This window comes from Fistularia commersonii, chromosome 21 (genome assembly GCF_037954325.1).
Source record: "Fistularia commersonii isolate RoL2024-O1a breed Wild chromosome 21, RoL_Fcom_v1.0, whole genome shotgun sequence".
In the NCBI taxonomy this organism is placed as follows: Eukaryota; Metazoa; Chordata; class Actinopteri; order Syngnathiformes; family Fistulariidae; genus Fistularia; species Fistularia commersonii.
Window position 1 is genome coordinate 11,768,288 of NC_141304.1, and position 19,060 is coordinate 11,787,347.

Sequence of the window (19,060 nt, forward strand, 5' to 3'; positions counted from 1 at the left end):
TTTACGCCTCACTTAGTTGATCAAAATCGTGAGAAGTGGGCAAGAAATTATGCAAAAAAAAAACAACAACAAGAAATTACTGAAAATTTTTTTTTTTTTTTTTTGCCGGACATAATTTAATTTAATTTTTCCAAATTCATTTGTCACATCCCCGAGGCCTTGTTTTTGTTTTACGTCTGATCAAAATCGTGAAAAGTGGGCAAGAAATGATGCAAGAATCTGGCAGAAATTAACTCAAATTACCCGGTTTGCGAGGGAGAGACATCAATTTTAAGAGAATCAACAACTATTAGGCCAAATGAGATTGTGTAGCAACACAATAAGGGCAAATAGAAACCGAATACACGTAGTTGATTGACAGGAATGTCGATCTTTTAATGTTCCTTCTGCATGACTAATCATAGTATCACATTCAAGTCATGTCAAGTTAGATTTTACTCATAAGGCGCCTGTTTGATATGGAGTTGTCTCATCACACCTTACAAGTAGAGCAGATCCAGACCATGCTATTTAAATTAGTGACTAGCCTACATTCCTCTGGGAATGTTGCCAAGCAGACACTTTGGACAGATCCCAGCTCAGTTTGAGAAAACAGTTTGGAAGCAAACTGCAGCTGTGATTACTCTTTATCACTAACGATACTACAACACAAGGAGGACATGTCAAATGTGTGCAAATGACACACATTTGGTTTATATAACTGATTGGATTTTATGCATGTATTTGGTGCTACTAAATTGAATCCGTGCATTTATGGGAAGGAAATTGAAAAGGCTGTCTTTAAGTTGTTTTGAAAAGGCCCGACACGATATAGTCTGAAGCGTTTCCATCGATGAGGCCGGTTCCATTACTGTGGACGAACCAGCAGGGAACGTTCACCCCATTCTTCGTATCCCGCTTGAAATCCCTCTGCCAGCCCCTGGGGATGAAAGAAGAGAATTTGAGCCCATAAAATCAAAACCACATTTCACAGAACAGAAAAGTGGTCATTTAGGGGAGGCACTCCTAGTATAGGATGCCGCGAAGAGCGAAGAGGATGGCATCTACTGCAGTGTTTTTTATATCAGTGTTTGTGTCGATTCCTTTCTAATTGTGTGCAATCACGCACCCGGATGGTCCCCGACACTTTATGTGTGCTGTTTCAGCCTGAGGGAAGGATTTGGCCCAACCCATCGTTTTGATATCGTAAAAAAAACACTTCGCCTTGTTTTGTATTTTTCTCGCGGACAGGGATCAGCTCACGATGCAGAAACACTGCCCTTGATACTATTTTTCGGCAGGAATATCCAATTCAGCTGTCATATATTAACAGCTATTAATAAAGAGAACTTGCTTGCATTTTCACCTGGTTCAAATCAAAAGCTTGCCAATTTCATTTGTTTGCCCGGTGGTTGTTCTCTTTTCTAGTGGCGAGGGAGAATCAGAGAACAACCAACGGCAGACAACCAAGGCTTAAGGTCACGGCGTTTCTGTGGTATGTTAGATAATCACATTTGTGTTTACTATTTTTCTGCCTTTTCTCATTCACTTCATCGAAGAAAGGCTGTAAGAATCGCCAGGAAATTCTATTTTGCTAGAATTCTCCTCATTGTCTGGTGACATATAAATTTCTAATTTATTTGTGTTCATCCCCAAAAAGGAAATAAAATGAAGCCATGGTTTGAGAGGTTTCAGGCACATAATGGTCAGTACCTGGTCACGTTAAGAGTGTGTCCTTTCACAAACATAGTGGCGTCTGGCTTCTCCGGGACTTCACCTGGACGCAGGTCTGTAACCTCATATTCAATTCCAGGGTAAAACTGACCTAGAGGATGAAATGGAAATCATTTTAGCGTTGCATCGTTCTGGTGCTGTGTCTCCTCCTCACTTCAAGCTGTTGAGACATAGTCATGTTTGGATATGGCATGTTATACTGTATATCTGTTGTTAATGCAATAATGATGATGCAGGATTTTTAGAATTGCATAGGATGTAAGAAAAAGTAAACAACTAGAAAAGCACATTTCCAAAAGACGTATTAGTCAGCAATGTAGTCCGTCGCTGTTCCTTGTATTTCAGGGGTTGGCGACCCGCGGCCGTTTGAGCCCTCTAATACGGCTTCCTGTGGCTTTTGAAAACAATTAAAAAGTATTTAATTAAAATGTTTTTCATTTTACTTCATTCATTTTTCAGTGCAATTTTAAATTTGATTTGAAGATTATTACGGTCTCGTAACATCAAAATAAAACGCGTTAAAATATTTTTGCACACGTCAGTAAAAGGATGACAGCACACAGAGGACGGCCTTTTTTGGTCTGCTGCCGGTGGATAATTTAATTTCATAAATAAAAGGAAACAAATAGACATTGAGTATTTTGCTTCCACCCAACGTTTTTTTTTAATATAAAAATGTTGTTGCATGCAGAAATGTTCTCTGCAATACATATTTTGTTTATAAATAGCATAAAGGAAAAAAAAACGTTACAGTATATGCAGTGTTAATTCATTTTAAATTTCAAAAAGGTTGTGTGGCTTCTAGTGTTTTCTTTACTGTGAAAGGGAAAGGGGTTTTGTGTCACAGCAAATTGCCACAAGTAATGGTCATTCATAGTTCATTCCATCGGAAGCAGGAATAAACAGCTGGGACACACAACGCTGACATATTAACATGGAACGACAATAAAATTTCTTTTTAATTAGCAGTCCTGCAACAACAGTTCAGATATATCAAAGGACTCATTTATACTTCACTGAATTTTTTCAGTGACGTGGGGGGTTAATTCACTTTTAATTAACATTTAATTTTTTTTTATTTTGCATTCATTCATGTTCTACCGCTTATTCTGCACTCAGGATCGCATTTTTTTTTTTCAAGTTGCTCAAAACTATAAATGGTGATTTACAATGAGTATTTGGCTGACCCTCCTTCCTTGCTGATGCACTGAGGCTCGGAGCGTTTGGTGTCTTACCTAGCAGGCCGTGAACATGGGGGGACAGCAGGTGGGTGTCCACTGCGTAGAAACCCAAGTAGTCCCGGTGGTATGGATGCATCGTCCACACTTTGTGGAGCAGGATCACAAACTTGACGGAATCTCTGAAAGTTATCGTCAGACTGCGATCCTTGGTCACTACAATGTCCATACTGGTGGAATACAACAGAAGTTAGAGAGGACGGGAAGAGAACTGAAAATCAGGCCATTCTTTTGGATGGCCCATGTATGAAAGAGAGGATATTCACAACTCACAAACACTCACTTGGTCCCTTTAAGGGAAGGTGTGTCCGACCACAGCAGCTTAAACTTCCTACCGTCCTGGAGCACTGAGATGTCCTCGGTGCTCACTTGCAGTTTCACCCCAAACTTCTGATGAATGATGCCAAAACGCCAAAAGTAGGTGTTGATTTTACCATCGGGGGGGATCTTTTTGTCTCCGATGATCTGACCGTTGACCAAAATACCTGAGAAAAGAATTTTCAATTTCGTCTGTTTTTAACAATTCAGAATAAGAATAAGAATAAGAATAAGAATAAGAATAAGAATAAGAATAAGAATAAGAATAAGAATAAGAATAAGAATAAGAATAAGAATAAGAATAAGAATAAGAATAAGAATAAGAATAAGAATAAGAATAAGAATAAGAATAAGAATAAGAACAACTTTATTTATCCCAGAGGAAATTGTTGTGCCAGTTACAAGAAAAACATAACAATAATAAATAATAGTAGAAAATTGTATAAACGGTAAAAAAAAGGGGAGAATAAGAAATTCAAATAAACTATGAAGTGCCTTAAATAACAAGTGAAAACTATAAGGTGTCTTAAGGTCTTAAGTACCAAGTGAAAGATAAAGGAGTGCACAAGAGTGCAAAAAGATATTGTACATGTAGCTGTTATGAAATGATATATTGCAGTATGAACATTCACTGATCGGAGTTGACGTTTGGATGGTTTGCATACTGTATTGAAATTAAATTTACAATTCAAAGTCAAAATCAGCTTTTTTGTCAATTTCTCCATATGTACTGGACATCGAGATGATGTTTCTCAAAATCCCACGGTGACAAGAAATTAACAAAATAACAATAAAAACAGAGTTCAAATTAGCAGTTAAGTGCACTGTTACATTAAACAGAACATTAAACTATGAGGTATAAAGTATAAAGTGATTCAATAGCACTGCCTCAGCTCATGGCTTCCTCCTCTCCGATTGCGCGAGCGACAGAGGAGCAAGTGGAGAAGAGTAAGCAGCTCATTGCTGCCTCACTTTGGGTCTTTTTACCGTATTTGAAAAGGAAAATACACAAATTCAGCTAAATTGAAAATAAAAATCATTGGAAATATTTACAATTTTTTTTTTTTGATCATTATTTGTTTTTATGATGACACCGCATGTCACTGAGTAGCAGCATGATGGTTTTCTCAGTAGAAAGTAGTAGCATTGCAAAAAACAAGTTGTGGCAACAACCAGTGGCTGTTAAAATAGTGTTTCCATAACATCTGTCATCAATGGGACGGAGAGTTAAACTTCATCAAACACATTAAAATGCACTGAAATGCTGGTGCCAACCTGATATTGGGTCCATGACCAGGTTGAAAATGGTTCCCGGTCTGTCGTTGATGTTGAAGCACAGAGAGTCGTTTCTGTCTGGCAGCTCGATCATGAAATGAGGATCTCCATCCACTGAGAGGAAGATGAAAATTACCATAAAAATAATCAAAAGAACTTTAAAACGTGTGCTTTTTATGTGCAGACTGAAATGGTTGAGCATTGACCTCAGAGCTTACCAAAGTACAAGGGTGGTGCGTTGCTGTAATAATTGGTGTTTCTCGATAAGAGGACAGGGGTTGGTATATAACCTGCAAAAGAAAAAAAAATCATCCAAATTAAAAGGGATATATATCTATAACTATAGTTATGTGGGTGCACATATGGACACACACACAGACACACGCACACATACATATATATATATATATATACACAACACAAACAAATGTGCAGGTGTGTATGTATATATGTGTGTATATGTATAATAATAATAATAATAATACATGGGATTTTTATTGCGCTTTTCATGACACTCAAAGACGCTTCACAAGTAAAAACAGAAAGAACAGAACATACACAGAATTATTGGGAATTATTATCTGATTTTTTTTTTCTTTATTAAAAAAAAAACCGTGTACATATATATGTGTGTATATGTACATGTATATATCTATGTTTATGTAGGTATGTATGTATGCATGTGTATTTATGTAAATATATCTGTATTTATGTTATACCGCTATATACATCTATACGTATACACACACACACACATATATGCACGTATATACACGTACTGTATATACATATATATACACATCGTGTGTATTTGTGTGTATTGACTTGCTATGATGCACAAAGTGTCTCAATGTCGCCTGTAAAAAGATCTTTTTCTTACCTAACCGTTCTGCCTGTTGCCTCTGATCTGTCAAAAGCAGAGAAAGAGAGAAAACAAACTTGGTCCATTCAGCAGTTCAACAGAATCAATGGCTTAAACACCGTCCACAATGCTGCTCATCGGTGTTACCATCAATCTTTGGCTTTTCAGAGGCGAGCTAGTCAGCAGCTCGGTCTGACTGGTGCATCGGTCAAGTAATTAAAATCTGATATCAGTAAAACACTGGATCAATGTGTTTTATATTCATTTTTATCAGGGGTTTTGCAGGACGAATAAGTAATTCAGCTGTTAACGCTGGTTGATTTTTACTTCTAATTTCAGGGTTTAATGTAAACCACTTTGACTCGGATGAAGGTGACATCTGGCACTAATCCTGCCCTGTTTGAAGCAGTGTTGTGACGCAGCCAGGATCCTATGTCTGCAAGAAAAGTCTACAATATGAGATACACATATATATGTGTATATATGTATATATGTATGTATATATGTATATATGTGTGTATATATATATGTGTGTGTGTATATATATATATATATATATATATATGTATCTCATATTGTAGACTATATATATATATATTATATATATATATGTATCTCATATTGTAGACTTTTCTTGCAGACATAGGTCCTGGCTACATCCCATATATATATATGCACTTATATTTTTTGTTATATTTGTGTTGGAAGTTCAATATGTATTTTAATGTAAAGTTTGGATGTCATTAATAGGCACCGGTGTAATCATGTGTTAAAAATGCTTCACATGTTTGACCTTAAATCTCAAATATCAGCGTATTTGCCTGTATCAAAAAATCTTAGATATGCCTATCAGGATTCTGTCGTCTTACCCTCTGTCAGCTTATCAGCGATGAGAGGACTGTCTGTCCCGTCCTCCGTCTCAGGTTTGGTGACGACCATCGAGGTGAGCGGTGTGACAAAACTATACTTCAAGGACATATCCAAGGCTCTGGCTGTAGCATTTTCTTTCTCATCCGAGCTGCCACTGTTGCTGCAAGACACCGTGAACACATACTTGTGGGATGATAGGCAAAATTAGCCACAAAGATATTTGTGCTTCAGCATTTCGGGGCTGAGCTTCGGCGAAGCTGTTGCGACTGACCTCTTCTCCAGGAGCTGCTGGATGGTCAGGTAAGCCCACAGACGCTCTGTGAAATCCCCAAAGATGTACTCTTCATCAGGGTAAATCACATTCCAGTCCAGAGTGGAGGCCTGGCCTGTAACCTTGAAATCCTCCTCAAACTGCCAGGGAAAAAACAAAAAAACATAAACCAATGCTGTAAAAAAAAAAAAAATCAAGACAACTCTGTATCTTGATCTTACCCCCTTTCCAACCACCTCCACCAGGAAGTTATCTAGATCGTTGTCAGCGAGCCGACCAGCTACCACAATCTCTGAGCCGTTGAACAACTGGGTGAAGTGGTTGGTGGTCAGGAAGTTGGAATCAACAGCGCTGTCAGGGTACCGTAAATCCACTTCAAGAAGCAAGGGGCTGGACACCTCCTCAAAGAAACCCTGGAATAAATTCATAGCAACATTTTAAAGAATATTTCCGTCATCATGCTATATAATAAAAATAATAAAAATGTATTATTATTATTATTATTATTATTATTGTTGTTGTTTTATTATTATAATCATACTTATTATTATTATTATTATTATATTTTTTCTTGCAAATTTGAACTAACTCAATTGTTTCATCTGTTTCTTCTTCTTCTTCTACTTCTTCTTTTCATTATTATTATTACTATAAATAAAAGCAATGATAATAACAATAACTTATTGTTAATAATATCATTATGTGATCGCATATTTGGTCTGGTAACATGGAGTGACTGAAGGAATGTTTTCTGAAGCAAAGAAAGAAAATAAAACACCAAAATAAATAATGTTGATATCATTGTACTATAATTCAATAATGTTTATAATTATCTTACTGTTAAGCATCTTGGTGTATTTATTCGTGTGATTGAGTTTTCGGTTTATCATATGATCCTGTTGTTCCTATTTTTCCTGTTGTCATTGGACTTAAGAGCAATTTGTTCTTTGAACATGTAAAGCACCAAATAAAGTTAAATAAAACGAATATACTGACTTTTGTATGTGGCAAATACAAAAGTCCAACAAACGAATTAAAACCTCCACCTGAAGCTGAAGTGTTGCATCTGAGGCCTCGTAGATTTTGCGGGCGAGGCCTTTGTTTTGTTTGCTCATCACATCCAGGAAAGAGTACGCCACATCGTTCCCGAATCCAAGACAGAATAGCGACATTTTCCCATCAGCAGCTTCACGCACGTTTTGCTGTATCACAGATGGGGTACTCACACCTTTGCAGAATCAACATGCACAGTACATATTAATTTCATCCAACAGTGTTTGCTCTGATAAAAAAAAAAAAAAAAAAAACATAACACAGACTATTCTGGGGTGTTCACATGCTCACCGCTGTTTGGCATTCCATCGGTCAGTAGAATCATCATGTCAATACTTCGCTCCGGGAGCCTCTTCGCCTCTCTGTCTTCCTTCAGCATTTTGACAGCGGTCAACACTCCGCCGTTGATATCAGTTCCTGGAGGAACGACATTTAACGATTATATTTTCATCCCTTATTTCAGTCTTGTTTTTAATTAATCTGTTTATTTTGACATTTTTTCCCTTAACCTCCGTTGCTGTGAATTTTCCTGGTATATTCCATGGCCTCAGTCACGTTCGCTTTGGTTGCCCTGCTTAATGAACTTCTCCAAGAAATGATATCGTGATCAAACTGTATAATGTTAAAGGAGTCATCCTCCTGGAGGTCATTGAGGATGGCCAGCATTGCTTCCCGAGTCTGGAGGAGAACGACATGCAGTCAGAGGGCAGAACTTGTGTGTATCAAAGTATCCGTGGAACAGCGTCCCACCTGGCTCATCTTGATTCCCGACATTGAGCCGCTCCTATCAATTATAAACACCACGTTCTTGGGGACTCTGGCGAGGTCGGATGGAGCGAAAAAGTGTACAAAATATCCATTGACAATCTGCAGGCAAGAGAAGCATAAGAAGAATGTAGTTGAAATAAAAGAACTTCACTGAAAAGAAAAAAAAAAATCTTCGAGTGTAGTTTTACAGATTGGTTTCCTCTACACACGAGCCCCACGGATGTCTTATCGCTACAACCATTTGCATGTAAATCGGTGAAAAGGCCGGATTTAAATGTATTTCAAGGTGCAGTTGAATGTCCATTTCCTCAATTATTTCATTCCAGGTTTAGGGAAACGACCAGTTAACAGGCAGCGGGACAAACACAACTTGCACCCCCCCCCCCTCCCCCCGTATATTAAAAACAATAAAACCAACCATATAACATTGTTAACTAACTAAAATTATAACAACCGCCTCAAAAACAAGTGGAATTTGGAGACTCCTATATGAGCCTGGAAAACAACCTGCAACACTATTCTCGATAACTACTGCACTGAAAGACCCTTCTATAACACTGGAAAGTCTTATTTAGATACTTTATTCCACTTGGATTACTGCAAGGTATCTTATTCAGACACGTTTCCTATCTCATCTGATTATTTCATTTTTTTTTTCCTGTTAAGTAGATGCATGCAATATGATTGATCTGTGCAATGTGAATTATGTGAATGGGATCGATAAAGTATCTCTACTACAACTAAAAACTGCTGATTCCAATGTACAAAAAAAAATCCCAAATGCAATCGGTTACAAAGATTGAGGGCTGAAGTACACAAATATGGTGATTTTGCAGCATTTTTATTCTTACGGATGCTCGTTGCTAACCTGAATGTCACCGAGGCTCTCTTGACGATTCACATCATATTTGATGATGAAATCTCCGTCTATCAGTGTCCCGTCGCAACTTGCACACTTCCTTTGCTGCTCCATAGTCGGCGAGAAAGAGATGTGCGCCTGACAAGAAGAAGCATATCCGGTCGACCCGATCTTATTTCTTAAATACTTCCCACGACAAAGAGGTAGATATTATTTTTCATCATTGAAACACAGACGGGTAATTTGCAATATGTTTCATACCCTTTTCTCTGTGACGGTTTTCTCCACCAGGGGGAGCAGGTCGTTGGAGAGAAAAGATGCGTGAGAATCTAGGAAGGCAATTCCCTGAGGCTCATAGATGTCTGTCACAATCTGTTTGCACACACACACACACACACACACACACAAGAAATATTCAGTTATGAAGCTGTTCAACACCCACGTGTCAGCATTTGCATGCGTGCTTTTGCTCGACCTGGAAATCCTGGACCAGCTGTTTGGGCTTCAATCGGGTGAGGATCTCATACTGGCCCAATTTCCTCTGGAGAAGCTCCTCGTAAGTCAGAATGAAGGTGACGTTGCTCTCAGCTTCAATGTTGACAGACACCGAAAACTTCTCCATCTTTCTCCCCGAGGCCCTGGAATGAGACACGCCATGACTTCTAATGTCGAACTTGAAACATTTGGGGATTTTAAATGAAAGAAAAAAAGAGAGTCCATAAACCGGACACGGTTTTACCTCACCAATCCGGCGGTCTGCCCTGAAGAAACCGCCTTCTCATACTGCTTTTTGGCCTTTTCCTTCTCCTTCACCTCCCCGACATACTCCTCACCTTGGATTTCCCTTTCGAGACAAGACCAGATATGAGCGATCGCCGAACGAATAATTGAATCGGAGAAACACAAGGACGCAAACACAGGCGTGGATGATTTTTAGACACATGATCGGGCTAACATGCTGAAGTTGGTGATGAAGGCCGTCTTTGGCAGCTCCACTTCAAAGAAGATTTCCTGCGACACGTTTGCTTTATTTAAAGCCGTGGAGGTCATGACGGTGTGTGCAAAGCGAGACGCCACCTTGCAGTTCACCATTACGCTTTGAACCTCCACCTGTGACACACAAGAAGGCGGAAAGCGAAACAAAAACAAAGAAAATAGGGGATATGCTTTCTATTACAAGCAGCAAGAAGCACTTTTTATTGTTTGACATTTTGTGTGACCGCTTTTCTTACCGAGGCCTCAGTTGTACTTCTTTTCTGTATGAAAAGAGACAAAGGAGATGATGTTCTTTTCTGATATTAATAATATTTAAACCATGATGGAGCTATTTGTAGAATATAACCAAGTATTTGTATTTTCGCATAAAGATCATTCAACTCTTGACTATCGTTGGATGTTTGAGGTTATTTACCAATTTCAAATATTATTCTTACCCACCATTTATTCCATGCTTTTCTTCGTATATAAATTATGGTCAGAAAAATCATGACATCCTAAAATCTTAAAGTTGGCGGTCAGCCATTCACTCAAATAATCAAACATATTATGTAATTAAAGGGATTATTTCTGAATCTGTGTCTAATCACCACCCCTTCGAGAACCTCTGAAGTTTAGTAACAGCTGAGCTTTTAACAATGACCAAGGGATTATTTAATAATGTTTAATAAGAACCCCGCGGCCGTATTACATAACATGGAAAGACTGAATACCTGCAATGATCTGGCAACACCTCCTATCTCCTGAAATGCAAACACAGCAGAGTGGACCACCATGGTGTTAGTATGTCAGTATGTACAGGCTGATGATTTTACGGTTTTATTTGTCCGAATACACGCTCTGACCGAATTCAGAGATTTCAAACGGTAGAATACAGATAACAGATGATGCAGAGGTTTTGTTGACTCGTCGCTTCTGATGTTAAAGGGTCAAAATCCAACATTTCATAAATGTCGTAATGTCAACATTGGTGAAAATAAAATATGTACTTTGTGGAAACAGGAGGTATTTGAACTTTAACAGGTTCTAATTTTGGAAGATCTCAAATAATCAGATAACATAAAAGTTTACGGTACCATGTTAGAATGTAAAAAAAAAAAAAAAAAATCTTTTCATTAAATGTCTTTTTAAATGGATTGTTGTAGGTCATTCTTCAACCCTGGTCCTTTACCACTGGTTATCGCCGTCTTGTGTTTGTATTTAATACCACACTCTCAAATACAGATCTGAAAAATGAATGTCGATATATTTTTCATTTTTTAAATCGCAATTCCAGATCAGCCTGATTTTTATGGCTTTAGTCAAATCTAAAATCTCCTTACGGGCATCTCTCTCATGTTACACTAACTTTGCAGTTTTGGGATCACCACATTAAAAACATTCAGTCGACTGTAATGAAAAAAAATGAAAAGCAGGTTATATGAAAATATATTAAAAAGTGTGTGTGTGTATGCGGATACCTGTGCGGCATCGGGGCTCCTGGATATGACAAGAGCCCCCTGGGCCAGATTCGGCATCCAGAGACAGGCGCTGCCCCAGAGCAGCAGCAGCTGAACGCCCAACAGTCCAGACATGATCGAGCTCGACTGAACACTGGATGAATTCACCGCGGAGGAAACAGCTCTCTGCCCAGGGGGAGGGACACACATTGGGTGTGTTGTCCTGAATCGCTGACCAACAAGCTTTGACTCAGAGCGCAGGAGGCCCGAGGTCAAAACCCTGAAGCCTGTAAAGCTCAGAGAAAATATTACTGATTTGTGCAACGGTGAACCTGGAACCAAAAATCACTCGGTGAGAGAAATCGCTGAAGCATCAACCAGCTGCAGCAAAAAAAAAAGTAAACTTTCTCTGATTGCTATCGCGAGGCGGAAGAAAAATGACGCCATTTACAGATTTAGGTAGTTAATTGAGTTCAGTTCAATTCTGTATGTTTTTTTTTTTGACTGAGGGTTCTAGTTCAGTCACAAAACCTTTTCACTTTTGTTATTTTGTCAGTAGCCCGCGGTAAGAATCATCTCATAAATGATGGAGAAAGAAATCGTTACCTTAACGTCAGCAACAAATGATTCAGAAGTTATATGAAAATGAGCCAGAGATTATATGAATAACCATCAATACATTGCCTGAAAAGTGGCGTGTATGAGAAAATTCGGCACTCGATGTCTTGTTTGGTCACTATTTACAGTTAAAGGTCAGACAAGTGATTATGTGTTCAACCTCCTTCCACTGATTTTGAAACGGAAACATATTAGCGATGAAGCAGAAACCGATCAATCTTCATAACCAACAAAACACTCAGTGTTGTGTATATAACATGAACTTCCATAACTAAGCGTTTTTTTCCCACGTATCAGAAACCATCAAATGTTATTCTGAATATTATGTTTGTTTTTGCCATAATCCTCAGCCCCGGAGTGAGATATGTGTGCTGACTTAAGTGCGTTCCCTCCCCTTCCAGCAAACCATGTGTGTATGTGTGTGTTTTTATGTAATTTCCGTGGAAGAGAAAAGTGAACTACTGTATGAAAAGCAGAAAGACCCACTTGTGTGATTTTTAAAACTTTTTTTTTTTTTTTAAATACAGTCAATAATCATCCATCACGCACTGATTAGCTCCAGATTTAGCCGGTAGGCTAAGTCAAAATGCTGACTGGACGACATCAGTGAAGGTGACTGCTGTACACTACCGGTGAAGGACGGACTTTGAAATTCAGAGTGTGTGTGTGTGTGTGTGTGTGTGTTTTTCACAGAAACCGAAGTACAGGAAAAATTACAGCTAAGGGATCAATGGGATAGAATCAACCCGTGAACCATTTTTGTACAATTTTGAGCAAGTCGTCACAAAAAAAAAAAAAAAACGGTACTTCATTGTTGGGATGCTGCTTTAAGAAGACAAGAGATTTATCAGCAGGGAGGTTTTGGTTTATCGCCTCGGGTGATGATGGAAAGAGTCGAGTGTGCCACTCTGACGAGAATATGGCTGTCTAAGATGCTGAAGAATACCTGAAAATTTGGAAACAAACAATAAAAAAAAAAACACCCCATAAAAAGTCAGCATGGGAATAAAAAAACCTTTCCTTCCCTAAGGGACAATTCTTTGAAAATATGAAAAAAAAAGGCCAACATGCATATCTGGAAATGAGATTTGTAACTTAAAAAAAAACATTAAATTGACCTTAAAATGAGGATCGTGTTAATAAGCAGGAATAAGAGAATGGTGAGGAAATTCATGGCTCTTACATGAAAATTAGGGCATTTTAAAACGGTCAGCTTTGTATCTGTCTGGGGGATTTCAGATCTTTGCTGGATTTAAACTCCAATCTGTGCTTGTCTTTAACAAGCAACTACCAGATCTGATATGCAAACAACATAATGCAATGTTTCTGAAAAGCTAAGCTGCTGTTATTTCAGGGTCACTCGCTGCACATATATTGAATTCACACAGCTATACGGACGTTAAATTGTATTTCCACGGTGGTGGGATTTTGTAAAAGAGGCCAACTTCACACTTCTGGTATTTTAAAGTGAAAACTGATTTATAGATACAACATTAGACAATATGAGCTGAGTGACCTCTGCAATATTTGCTAATTCCTTTGCTGCAACCAGTGTCCGGTCTTGACCAAAGCAGTTTTCTGACATGAAATGAACCCTGTCAATGTTACATTACCACAAAACAATTCAGTTTGTTTAATTATAATTATATTCAATTGCATCATATTATTTTGCTGTACCTGAATTCACTGAGATGAAATTAACAAAAAAAAAAAAAAAAATCACAAAAAATAAATACAAAGCATATCTTCTCAGGACAGGGGCGAGATCATTTATTTATAAAATCAGTCAGGTAAAAAAAAGAAATCAAAAAAGCAGATATTTCAATAAACATGTTGAAAATTCATTTAAATCAATTGAGCCCTCTTGATCCAAATATGTTGTTTTTTTTTTTAAATGAGCTTTTCATGACCCATTTTTTAACCCCAATATTTATTTTAAAACAACGTTCTGCTCACTCGTGCTGCTCCCACGGGCTATGTCTATTTGCTGAAAACGCTGGCTCCAGGAGCTTTGGTGGTGGGTTTCGTCAGACACGTCTCCGCCCCCGTCCTCACTCCGCTGAACACAGACGGGGCCACTTTGCCTGCACGCTCTGAAGGCAGACGTTAAAAACATATTAGACATATGTATATATGGTTGATATAAAGAAAAGGATGGGTTGTGTGTCTACAACCCATCGCAAAATTTTACACCAGATCACACATTACATTCTAACCCAGGGGTGGGCAATTATTTTAACTGGAGGGCCACATTTCTTATTTATTTTTATGCGCGGGCCAACTAGGTATCATGTAAATTGAACAAAATGAAAATTGAAATATTTCCTTTTTTTTTGGCATTCATTATCATATAACTGTACCGACATTATTTTGTATATAATCATCCATACAAAATTAAACCAAAAAAGGAATTTCTAAATTCAATATTGACTGAAAATACTTATTAAAATATTCAAAGAAGATAGTTTGGCGGGCCGGATAAAAAAGCAAAACAGGCCGGATGTGGCCCGCGGGTTGTAAAATGCCCGGGTCTGTTCTAATCTCTTGCACAGTACCTGGTCCGGTACCAGTCTGTGGATCATTTGGTACCAGTACGCAAAGAAAATCTTTCTCAGTATAAATGTAGTTTTTTCATCAAATCTTCCGGATCTTATCTTGAAAAACAACTGTTTCCGCCTTCGCCTTACTGCCGCACTTAATATTGTAATCACCTAATATTAAGTATAATCATCGTATTCAGATAAAATAATGTAAACTGACAAACGTTTTTATGATTTGAACCCCCGCGGCCTCGACATTTCATACATAAAACTGGTCTCTGGAACAAAATAGGTTGGGGACGACTAATCTAGCATTCAGTTTCTGGTTGTCTGATTTCATCGAGGCTTTCAATAGCAAATAAGTGATGGAGAAACTTGTGTAAACTCCAAAGGCCGGGTTGTATCTGTGCACCGAAGTCAACATTCAAACTACCGGCAACTTTATGGACTTTATAACATGGGCGGGACTGCAAAATCAAATATAGAGGTATTACAACTGTGCGTGGGAGAAATCCTTCAAATATTACTATTTATTCCGAAATAAAATCAAATTACCGAAACAAGTACAACAGAATAAAACTGTACTGTGTTTTGGAGCCAATAAATACAGCTTTCAGGTCACATGGTGTTCCTGTTAGTATTCTGGGATGGCTGAAAGTCATCAGGCCAGAACCAACTCACCACTGTAAGCACGACCCACTATGGATCGCCTGTTTAACTTCGGAGAGTGAACAAGAAGATGCTGTTTGATTATAAATTAAATGTTTATAAACACAAACATCGTTCACGGGTTGAAGGCGATCCAACCAGCAGTAAAGAAAACGCCGTGTTCACTCGGACCTGAGCAAATGAACTTCCAGTGACGCGCAGGTCATTTTCTTTAAAGTGCCGTAAATTCCCATGCACTGTGAAGTAAAAAGACTGACTGATGCTTTGGGCACTTTACTTATAGTTATAGTTATAAGAATAAGAGTAAGAACAACTTTATTTATCCCAAAGGAAAGTTGTGCCAGAGTTACAAGAAAAACATAACAATAATAAATAATAGTAGAAAATTGTGAGAAAAAAAAAAGTGGGAGGGGGAGAATAAGAAATACAAATAAACTATAAAGTGTCTACGTAACGAGTCAAGACTGTAAAGTGTCTTAAGGTCTAATGTACCAAGTGAATATCGTGATATGTATATCATATATATATATATACCAAGTGATATATCATCACCCTCTTAAAATCATCATCAGCATCATCATTTTTTTACAAAAATGTTTATTTTGGCCTAAATCATCTCCTCATGATGTTGACCACCTCTGGCAAAATTGCCTACGTGCTCAGTTAAACAGATTGTGCCATTTAGTAGAAATGACCCATGTCAAGAGAGTATCAAATGGTTCAGTCTTTTTTTGTTTCCTGAAAAATCTGAAGGCTATTTTAAGGGGGTGACGATATGAGAACACCACAATTCACTCACACGGTAATTATATAATTTTCGATAATTGCTCAATAATCATCGCGTGATGATCATTTTGCTGTCTAAATAAAGAATAATCTTCCTCCCCCATCATCAGATCCCTGGTGGTCTAGTGGTTAGGATTCGGCGCTCTCACCGCCGCGGCCCGGGTTCGATTCCCGGTCAGGGAACTTCCCTTTTTTTTTTTTTTATTAAATTGATCGAAATCTAAAAAGTTCCAACGATAACTTCTCTTCTTTTACGCAAAAAATATATGTACTATAAATGTGCTTATAAGATGGTTTAATTACAAGAGAAAGTGCCTTCAATCAAAGGTCTCAACTCACCGCACTCCACCATGACCTCATAGGTCTTACTCTTGACCTCGCCCTTCAGTCCCAGTTTACTGCGCGCTCCCTTCAGGTCCTCCTCCTTCATCGGCGGACGTTTCTTCTTCTTTACCTCTCCTGGCTGGAGAATAGCGACAGCAGAAGCATTAGAACCCGCGTTCACCGTTGACAAGAATTGACAGAGCGTTTTGTACCTGCGACATGTTGATTTAAGTCTCCGCTCTCGCTGTCGGCGTGTTGCTTGCAGTTATCTCGTCTTTGTCTCCTGCAAGCTGACATGATATATATAGTGCTGCCCCAAACCCAGCATGTGGGTTGGACCCCCACCCTCCGTTCTACTCTGCCTGTTGTCAGAGTGTATTATTAGGTGTGACGTGACGGATGGTACAGCTGGAAAGGGTGTCCAGTTTTCTACAATGAGCTTACGCACTAACCGTTGATAACTCATGACACCGTTGAGTGGCGGTCAGCTTCCACATCCGCCCTGCCGATCCTGGCAAAAGTCCTTTTTAAATGAGTGTTGGGATCTGGCACCGGCTCCGGTTAGGCAAGCCTGCCGCGCCTCGCGACAGCGAACAGCATCCAGGACTCTGGACTGATTTAAGTCTGAAGGAAGTCTGAAGGAATGTCTGTCATAAAAGAAAAAAAAAGACTTTCCAGATACGTCAACTCACAAATCGAGGGCTGAACCAAGGAGCTAAACTGGGAAAAGCGTCTGAGTCACAAGAAATCATTGAAGATAACACTAATAGATGCACTGTCATAGGGCGGAGTCTGAAATTTAAATTTAAAAAGCAAATCTATTTAATCTTCCAAAAAGAAAAACTCTTCCTTTGCGCTTTTTTTTTTAATCTTAAATTTTTGTTTTATCAAATTCTATGAAATTTCCCGGATACTCAAGAAGACACCAGAACATGTTAATACATAAAATCCAAATGATACCATACGATACAATACAGAACATTTTAGGTATGTGTAAAAACACACAGTATTAGAAATAATGAAAAACCTATCTTGAAGGCATATATGTCATCTCCTTCATGGACATGGATCACACACTGTGAACGTTTCTTCGGTCTATTTTTCAGCTCGCCCTTATAATGACAACACATGTTGAAATATGGACCATGATATAAGCGGTTAATTATGGAAATACTGAACTGTCAGAATCAAGTGATATAAAACCCTTGATTTCATTTTAAATATCTCCTATGAGAGCAGCCTTCATCATTTCACGGAAGGAGGAACAGATTCCGCTCTAAGCCGTGATTTTTACCGTTGAAACATGGAAAATAATAGCCTTCTATGATCCCCGAGCAAATTGCGTGTCAGCGCAGGTGGCTCACGTTGCACGGATGTCTGTCTGCATCGGTGTGTGTTTACCTTCTCCTGAGCGGTTAAATATAGGCCTTCACTTCACAACCAGCTCAAGTGACACAAATGACAACTGGCTTGTCTGGCTGTTATCTTGTGTGATAGTAAACTTAACAACACAGCAATACTATACACACTATGATATGTACACACACACACTCCAATTGAGAACAAAATCATAACTTCTTTCACTTTCAGCTTTTCCCTTCAGGGGTCGCCACAGTGAATCAAGCCACTCTATCTCACCCTATTCTCTGTATCCTCCTCCCTCACACCAACCAACTTACCTCCACCTCTCAAGATTTTCCTCCACCTCATACAGCATCTTTGTCGATGGAGATTCCCGTCTAACCTCATCTGTCCTCCTGTCCGTCACCACTGCAAACCAGAAGGTGCTCAGGGCTGATGGAGTCCCACCTCCACCTTGAACTTCTCTGGCAAACCGCAACACTGTCTCACAGCTCAAATATGTATCCCTGCATCTCTTGGCGCCCTGTTGTATGCTTTTTCTCGGTCTACCAAGGCACTATGCAGCTCCCGCTGACCTTCTCTGTACATCTCTGTTAGCATTCTCAAAGCAAATGCAGCATCTGTAGTACTCTTTCTGGGTGTGAAACAATACTGCTGCTCACAAATGCTGCCTTCTCCTCTCAGTCTATTTTCTACTACTCTTTCCCATTGTATGGCTTATCTACTTTATCCCTCTATAGTTACTGCAATTCTGCACATCTTCCTTATTCTTGAAGATTGGCACCACACCATGAATATAGTACAGACACCCAATACTTTCGCTTAAAAACAAACAAGCAATGACAAATGACAATGACAAACTCGCCTGCTTCATTGTTTTCCTAAACCTACATTATTTATATCGAATAATTGCAGTTGTGGTACGGTAGATATATTATAACCTTTTATGCGCTCGCCAACTAGCAGTCCCTGGTGGTCTAGTGGTTAGGATTCGGCGCTCTCACCGCCGCGGCCCGGGTTCGATTCCCGGTCAGGGAACTTCACTTTTTTGCTTTAGGTAAAAGCTGCCATTTCAAATAACACAAATGTCACACCACTG

The 19,060-nt window shown here is 38.8% G+C and overlaps 2 protein-coding genes and 2 non-coding genes across 4 annotated transcripts; 2 read left to right on the forward strand and 2 right to left on the reverse strand.

The window, feature by feature from the left end:
- Positions 1-86: 86 nt before the first annotated feature.
- LOC147222319 (inter-alpha-trypsin inhibitor heavy chain H3-like) lies at positions 87-11,831 on the reverse strand. Its single transcript, XM_086168806.1, has 22 exons — positions 11,684-11,831; positions 10,937-10,966; positions 10,460-10,483; positions 10,183-10,337; positions 9,967-10,071; positions 9,703-9,865; positions 9,489-9,599; positions 9,237-9,365; positions 8,351-8,467; positions 8,110-8,278; positions 7,892-8,017; positions 7,594-7,775; positions 6,769-6,960; positions 6,548-6,687; positions 6,276-6,436; positions 5,425-5,451; positions 4,763-4,834; positions 4,545-4,658; positions 3,235-3,436; positions 2,949-3,121; positions 1,693-1,804; positions 87-919 (listed from the first exon to the last, which is right to left on the reverse strand). Exons 1-22 carry the CDS (start codon positions 11,795-11,797, stop codon positions 781-783), a joined length of 2,757 nt encoding a protein of 918 aa, XP_086024932.1. The 5' UTR covers positions 11,798-11,831; the 3' UTR covers positions 87-780.
- A 2,198-nt stretch (positions 11,832-14,029) lies between these two features.
- mustn1b (musculoskeletal, embryonic nuclear protein 1b) lies at positions 14,030-16,908 on the reverse strand. Its single transcript, XM_086168810.1, has 3 exons — positions 16,812-16,908; positions 16,615-16,738; positions 14,030-14,373 (listed from the first exon to the last, which is right to left on the reverse strand). Exons 1-3 carry the CDS (start codon positions 16,818-16,820, stop codon positions 14,261-14,263), a joined length of 246 nt encoding a protein of 81 aa, XP_086024936.1. The 5' UTR covers positions 16,821-16,908; the 3' UTR covers positions 14,030-14,260.
- On the forward strand, positions 16,387-16,458 carry trnae-cuc (transfer RNA glutamic acid (anticodon CUC)). Its single transcript has one exon. It is a non-coding gene; the product is annotated as a tRNA-Glu (tRNA).
- A 2,019-nt stretch (positions 16,909-18,927) lies between the features above and the next one.
- trnae-cuc (transfer RNA glutamic acid (anticodon CUC)) lies at positions 18,928-18,999 on the forward strand. The gene has a single exon. It is a non-coding gene; the product is annotated as a tRNA-Glu (tRNA).
- The last annotated feature ends 61 nt before the right edge of the window (positions 19,000-19,060 follow it).